Source organism: Diadema setosum, chromosome 8 (assembly GCF_964275005.1).
Source record: "Diadema setosum chromosome 8, eeDiaSeto1, whole genome shotgun sequence".
NCBI lineage: Eukaryota > Metazoa > Echinodermata > Echinoidea > Diadematoida > Diadematidae > Diadema > Diadema setosum.
In genome coordinates this window covers 28,531,161-28,538,750 of record NC_092692.1, presented here as the reverse complement: position 1 = coordinate 28,538,750, position 7,590 = coordinate 28,531,161, and the positions used below count along the sequence as shown (strand labels likewise).

General features: G+C 40.9%; 1 protein-coding gene and 1 pseudogene across 1 annotated transcript; both read right to left on the bottom strand.

Moving 5' to 3' along the window:
* Nucleotides 1–559: 559 nt before the first annotated feature.
* LOC140232185 (allatostatin-A receptor-like) lies at nucleotides 560–1,627 on the bottom strand. The gene has a single exon (XM_072312322.1). It carries the CDS (start codon nucleotides 1,625–1,627, stop codon nucleotides 560–562), a length of 1,068 nt encoding a protein of 355 aa, XP_072168423.1.
* Nucleotides 1,628–4,696: 3,069 nt separating this feature from the next.
* Nucleotides 4,697–5,765, bottom strand: LOC140232183 (heparan sulfate glucosamine 3-O-sulfotransferase 5-like; annotated as a pseudogene).
* Nucleotides 5,766–7,590: the final 1,825 nt, after the last annotated feature.

The window sequence follows — 7,590 nt, the reverse complement described above, 5'->3', positions numbered from 1 at the left end:
CATGCAAGTGAATTGCAGTAAGATTTGGGCATTATACTTTGTTTGTTTTTTTCACAAATTTAAACTAAAAATTGACCCAATATCAGCTTTAATTCGGTGTGCTTGTAGTCTAATCTCTGCAAAACAGAGGATAAAGGGACGGCACAGTTTCGGTTGAGATGAGACTCGAGGTTTCCAACATGTTTTGATGATGATTTTATTTTTTGAGAGACAGGGAAACCTCTTATATAGTATATGAAAGAATATGACACTCTAAGGGGAATTCAAGGTTTATTTGATGGAAATTGGTTTTGAAGTGGCTGAGATATATATATATATATAAAACCCAAAGAGGTCCTAATTAAAGATGGGACCCAAGTTTTAAGGTCGCTTCGTTTACTTTGTTTTTGGATATCTCATCGATTTCAAAACGGATGTTCATAAAAAAAAGAAAAACACTGAATTCCACTTAGAATTGTGTGCTTCTTAAAATTTCATAGAGTGGTTTCTAAGTATCTCGCGAAAAGTTAAATGCTGAATTCTCACCTCCACCAATACCATACCATCCCTTCGATTACCTTTAAGTTTTGAGGGTTACTGAATCTCCGAAGATCGGGAAATTGCTGACCTTGGTCCTGCGGAAAAAGTCCGCCACCGCAGTTCTGAATCTCGGATGACGGAGAGTGTAGACAATGGGATTGATGCAGCAGTTGAAGAAGGCGACGGTAATAAGGATCCGATTGAGAGGACTCCTTAAGTAGGTCTTCGGGATGATGCCAAAGTTGGTCGCCAAGAAGGCCAGCTGCTGAGGGGCCCAACAGGCGACGTAGATCAGAACGATGGTAAGAGTGAGCTTGAGGATGCGGTTCCTGGCGACGTTGTGAAACGAAGCCGACGTCGAGCTGTCGCCGCCGTCCGACTTGAAGCGCGAGGCCTCTCGACGGAGCGAGCGGGCGATGCCGAGCTGACTGGAGAGCATGATGGTGGTCGGGATGGCCACCCGGATGCAGAAGGTGTACAGGCCGAATACGATGAGGAAGCCCGACGACGTAATCAACACGGTGCACACGCCCTTTGCTCCATCCACTATATTCACGACGAGAGTTGAGCTCATCAGAACAGCCGAACCAATCCAGAGGCAGACGATGATGATGGAGACGCGTCTGCGCGTGACAGTCTTCTTGAAGCGAATCGGGTAGACCACGGCGAAGAAGCGGTCGACGGAGACGGCCAAAAGACTGTAGATCGATGCGCTCACCGACGTCCACATCAGGTAACGGCCTCGCACGATTTTACAGTAGAGGGAGCCGGCCCATGTGTACGGAACGCGACTTATGGCGGGGATGGGAATCAAGAACAGTGAAGTCAGTAAGTCCGCCACTGCCAAGTTCCCCACGAGTAAATCCGTGGAACGACTCTGCATGCGACCACGGAATGTGACAATGATCACCAGAAGGTTCCCGAGTATTCCTACAATCGACGTCATCAGCTCGCACACCACGAACCAAGACCACGTAATCGCTTTCCACGACCACGCTGAGGATGAAATAACGGCAGACTGAGTGACATTGAGGCCTTCGTCGTTACTATTCGAAAGACCGTAGTCGACCACGAGAAGAGCTTCTGTATGCATACTGTCGAGAGCCATATCGCGTGTGTAATCTTTGCTCTGCTGCACGACCTGACGACTTGAGTAAGTATTAACAAAATAAATTTATTGAATTAAGTACAATATTGATTCAACAATCAATTTGATCAAATCATTACATGAATACCTTTACCTAAAGAGTTGACTAAGAATCAAAAGAAATGCAATTTATTGAATAAGTACAATTAATTCAATAATCAATTTGACCACTTCATTACATGGATACCTTTATCTGATAAGCTGACTGAGAATAAAAAGAAATGCAATTTATTGAATAAGTAGAATTAATTTGATAATCAATTTTATATCTTCTTTGCACGCTCATAAGAATGATATATTTAACCTGCGTCTATAGCATCGTTCGATTAAACACAGAAGTTTCCTCCAACCATTCAGGAATTGAAAGGCATGACGAACGGAACGAAAAAAAAAACACACCGAGAGATTATAGGTTAAGCTGTTAAGCATAACAACAATTTATTTCAGCATCTTTAATTGTATGGAAGAACATTTTATCTCTTACCTTAAGTTCCAAAGCATAATGCAAGTTTTCTTCCCCTTAATGTTTTCACATCATGCACGATATTACACATAAATCATGGATTTGATTGCTATCCATGCAATAGCCCTTTGCGCACTAGGTATGTGAGGCGTCCCCTTTAACAAATCAAAATTTCTTAACGAAACAAAATCAAGTGAATATAAGAAACAACAACACCAAAATCCTAAGATTCTTCAGAATTACTGGAGACATAGTAGAAACAAGAAATTGTAATAGGCTTGGTCTATAAGATACATGCCTTTTCTTTATCACCAACTAAATCCACAGTATAGATTTCTTTAAGAATTTGTTGGTACTGTACTAAGTCACCTCTGTGAGTCTAAATGTGCAAAGATATAAAAATAAGTGGCTATGTTCTCAACTATACTAAAGTGCTCTTTTCCCCGGAATAAACCGTCAGAGAAAACTGAACAAGATAACCTCTTTTGAAATTGTCTAATGTCTCGTTAAAGGAAGAAAAAGAACTTCCCAAGGAATGAGAAATCAGTTTTGTTTTAAAAGCAGCGATCAATGAGAATTAAGAACAAGAAAATGTATCGTGTCGGAGGGTCTAATCTTTAAGGGCCACGTAAAATCAACAACTCCTAAACACAAAGATAAGTTTCATGGATTCAGTTTGGCAGAAGATTCTACGGAATAATCATAAAAGTTTGTATATCAAATTTCTCATCCATTGAGTCAAATACCCCCAAGGAATGTTATTACCTCAGTAAGGATATAGGATGATAGCAGATAGAAAATTTCCTCGAAAACAGGATGGTGCTCCAGTGATGACCATGTGTGAACGTACCTGTAACGACTGTTGTCTAGGACCTCCCAGGATGGTTGCATATTTATGTGATTCTCATCTTTTTTCCCCAAGTTACGCAAAGCGTCGCAAAGCGTAATAAGATATCATTTTCACATAATATAGTTTCAGGTCGACTGCATTAACTTTCCCTGTAGCGTCTCCCTTTGTTGCTGCGTAAAGAACGCACGTATAAGGTTTACCTTGATCACTTGACGCTATTTGAACTCCATCCCTGCCTGGTATTGATATCATAGTGAATAGGTGGGAATATCTTTTATTCTCACAAGGTGCGGGAATGATCCTAAACCACAAGAAACGTCAATATAATTTTTCCTTTTCTACAGCTTGATGGCGAAAGAAAAAAAAAATACTAAAGATGGGGAAATCAGCATGTTCAATGGATCGCGCTGCGCCTCGCTAATCGATGGGGGAACAAAAGAATGCTAGAAATGTAAAGAAAGGGCGATTCTCTCTGATATTATCCGCACAAGGTCACGTCAGAAATCTGAGTGAGCGGTCAATTCATTGCGAATCAAAGTGCAATTGTAAGATCTGTTGAAGCGTTGACTTCTATCAAAATAGAGTGATATGATAATAGACAAATACCGTATTGCAATATCGATTTCACCTCTCTTCATTCATGCGATATATTTCCTTTAAATATGCTATACAAAAGGCTGGTGAACTTCACAAAAACACATGCAGTCCGACTCATTTCACCAGCTAGCAATAAGTTAAAAAAGAAACACTTTTCTTTGATAATTCTTTATTCGAATTTCGTTCAATTTCATATCGCAGAAACAGAAACGTTCACAGAAACAAAAACAAAACATCAAGCAAAGACAAACTGCATTATACACAAACATTGTACAAAATAACGTCAATCTTACACTATATAAGGACAAAATGCAGTAAACCAACATTGTGCAAACTAATGTCAAACTTATATTGTAACTCTTTTAACCAAGGAAACGATATCCGCTTGTTTTTTTTAACACATATTCTCGCAAAACGGGAACATTATAGATGATTTGCTTAAAACACAAAACGGGGCATAATTATTCATTTATAAATACACACACACACACACACACACACACACACATTTCGACGGGAAGGGTCCTGGAGCTGAACCCCCGTTTTCAGGGGTTTTATAGGAGACAAAGCCAACGCACCCCTTCCCCGATTCTCCGGCCACTGAATACCAGCGTATACTAAGTATTAATTATTTCCTTCGCGCAGAAAGGGTTTATTCAACCTTGGTTAGCTATCACGATCAACGAACCTCATCAAAATATCAACGAAGGGCTGTATACATCTTTGGCATATTGGGGCTAGGGGAATTATTCAAATCAATTTCTTTATTTCCATCGAACAAAAGGCAATACATGATACATAATATTATGTACAAAAGTAAAAAGTAAAGAAGTATCCACACTGTAAAGAAAAGTACTAAATGCGGGGGCGAATGAATTTACTTATAATGGTATAAAACAAACCATGCACACCATTGCAGAAATGACCTTAAGAAGTAAATAAAGCGATGGAAAAAGAGTGATCTATTAAAAAGCACAGCTTGTAGACGTGGATCACTTGGTAAGCAATATGCGTATCTTTCCAGAAAGTATCTACGTTGAATGAAAACGTCTGTTACGTGGGCAGCTGAGACATCCCAGTCAAGTGCTACTGGTGGTATTGCTCAAATGCATCTGTAGGTTCATTTCCAGTTAAATTTCTTGCCAACCATTCTTTCAAAGTCTGCATTATACGGGCGGAAGAATGCTCGGACCCTTTCTTCAACCTGCCTATTTATGATCGGGTGCGGGCGCCCTTTATCATGGCCAAGACATCGTTTTGCCGGGTCTTTGTGAGTTCGGCAGTAAAATCCCTTCTCGTGGTCGAAGTGAATGGAGGACTCGTCGAAGAACTGCGGGATCCCGAGAAATGTTTTAACCTCCTGGAGGATGGGCACGGGGTTCGTCTGAAACTGGTCGCCGTCGATCACGATGAAGGGCTCCAGAGGAAAATCGGCCAGCCACTTCCGAAAAAAATTGCTGTTCATCCCTCCGCGAATGGCCCAGTTACTAGTCTGCACGATGCCTCCATGCTCGGAAAGCACCGATGACTCGAACGTGGATCGGCTCATCTTGTCCATGCCGCTGATGGCGAGGTGATGGACGTAATTGGACACCGCTCGCGTGAACGGATCCCGGACCACGAGAATGAATTTCGTCGTCGGAGGCATCAGCTTTTTCATCATGCCGGAGATATTGGAATAGCGAATGTACTCGGGAGTCTTTTCCATGGTCACTTGGTACTTGGAGGAAATCGGCATCTGTTCGCGATACCACTCCATTCCTCGCAGGAAGTGCCTATTCCAAAACTGGACCTCTATCGGACGGGAGTGAACGATATACGGATGGGCCTCTAGAAAAAAACGAGAGAGCTGCTGTTCCACATTTCATGGCGCCTATGCCGATAACAGTCGGCAGGCGCCGCCGACAGTCCAGGGCTTCCACGAGCGATGAAGGCTTTCCGTCTTCGGGGCATGGCACATTCTCCACCGGAAGGGCGGACTCGTTCATCCCTTGAGCTCTCGCATCATGGAATGGCGTCCTCTGGCTGGCGGTAGATTCAGATTGTATTACCTTTTGAGGCGGAAGTGACGTAGTGAAGGGAAAAATGAATCTTGGGTCAAGGAGAGGGTAGACGAAGCAAAGTGTCACTGTCACACCCAAAATGGCGCCCAGGCTGCCGGCCATCAAGCTGTTCCTTGGCTGTATCATGGCCACTTTTCTGTGAGGAAAATATACACAACCACGATCAATTATCTACAACTGTGTTTTTCTATCAAGTTATTCAATTATTCATCGTCACACATCTCAAAATAAGGCCTTGATTTGGCAAAGCGGCGTATCTCAATTTTTGACTAATTTCAGGTTTTTCGGGTTTTTTTATACGTTCATGCGTGTTTGATAATACCAAAATTTGGGTCTTCAATTCGATTTATTATTATTGTCATTATTCAATGTGAATTATATCAACTTCTTATTTTGGGCTCAAATTTTGTTTGGCAAATCTAATAGATAGGTAGTTTTGCCAAATTAAAGGTCGTAAGTCATTGCTCCTTTTCCACTTGGCAAAACATCGTATCTCGAGAAACAGGGTAAACTTTTCATTGTTGGTGGTATTTTTGCCAAAACAGCGCATGGGACGAAGAACGTACTCCTCGAGATACATTAGGCCTACTTGCCAAACAATGCAAAAAAAAAAAAAAAAATGGCTACGATTTTGTTTGCAAAACTCCGTATCTCATTATGTGACGCTTAAAAAAAAAAAGAAAGAAAATGAAGCAACACAAGCAGGTTATTTTCATGACAATAATGTCATTAAAACTCCTGGGCGGATTGAGGTAATAATAGCCCTATGAAACAGCGAAGACAATGAAAAGAGTATGATTGACAGTTATGACTTCTAGAAAAATCTTGCAACATAACAAAACTTGGATTTGGACGAAGAACAGAGAGAGAGAAAAAAAAAGAGTGTCATCGGAAAACAACATACAGGGCAAAGAGACAAAAATGCAAAGAAAGACAGGTGTATTAAACAGAAAGACAAATAAATAGAAAGAACTAACTCCCTCCTATTACAGTAGACGAATACAAACATACTGTACTACTTGTGATCTCTTTTCACAAGGAGTATATGTGCATGAAATAAGTGGAAAAAGAAATTGAACAAAGAACTATCTATCTAAAGAACTATCTAAGCAAGAACAGATGCAAACTGACGCAACAAACGCAAGAACACCCCCAAACAAACAAACAAACAAACAAACAGCTTTTTCCCATAATAAGCACGGGAAAGGAGTTGAATTCAGAGTGACTCTCAACTGAAGCAAATTATGATGAAAACATATAGCCAGTATAATATACAGCCTCTATGCTCATTTAAAGGTATGACATCAAACATTAATTTCATAGTGTGTGAAGCCGGTAACTGGATCATAGCGCCATGCTCAAAATTGCTGTTTGTACCAGTGATAATCGCGAAATCTCTCCGAATGAGGATACGATAGCATACACATGACAGACTGCTGTAAAGAGCATATTTCTGTCATGATCAAAGTACTAGTATACTATCAAATCACATGAGAGGGGAATTCCTGTTATGAACAGTAATACAATCAATAGTTTCACAAAAACACACCATATAAGGATGGACACTGCATGATGAACAGATATAGGGATTTCATGCGCAGCCCCAAAGATACAAGGAGTATAGTATACATACTCATCGCTCATATACAAGCAACACTAACGCTATTTGCACAGCATCCTTACACAAAACATAACGAAATTAACACTATCATAATGAAACACAGCAGTAGGAAACAAAATAATGGATGCAATTTCCAAAACTTACCTCAATTCAACGGCAGGGTAACAACGGGAGGTGTACAACATGCACGTGTGGCAGCACGTTAACACCTCCTCTCGACACCAGCGCTTGCAGACTAACTTGTCAAGCACTCAAGAAACTTTCTGACTTGTGCGTCTCAGTGACTGTGAGAACAAGGCAACTGGCGTGTTGCATAGAGTTAGATTAATA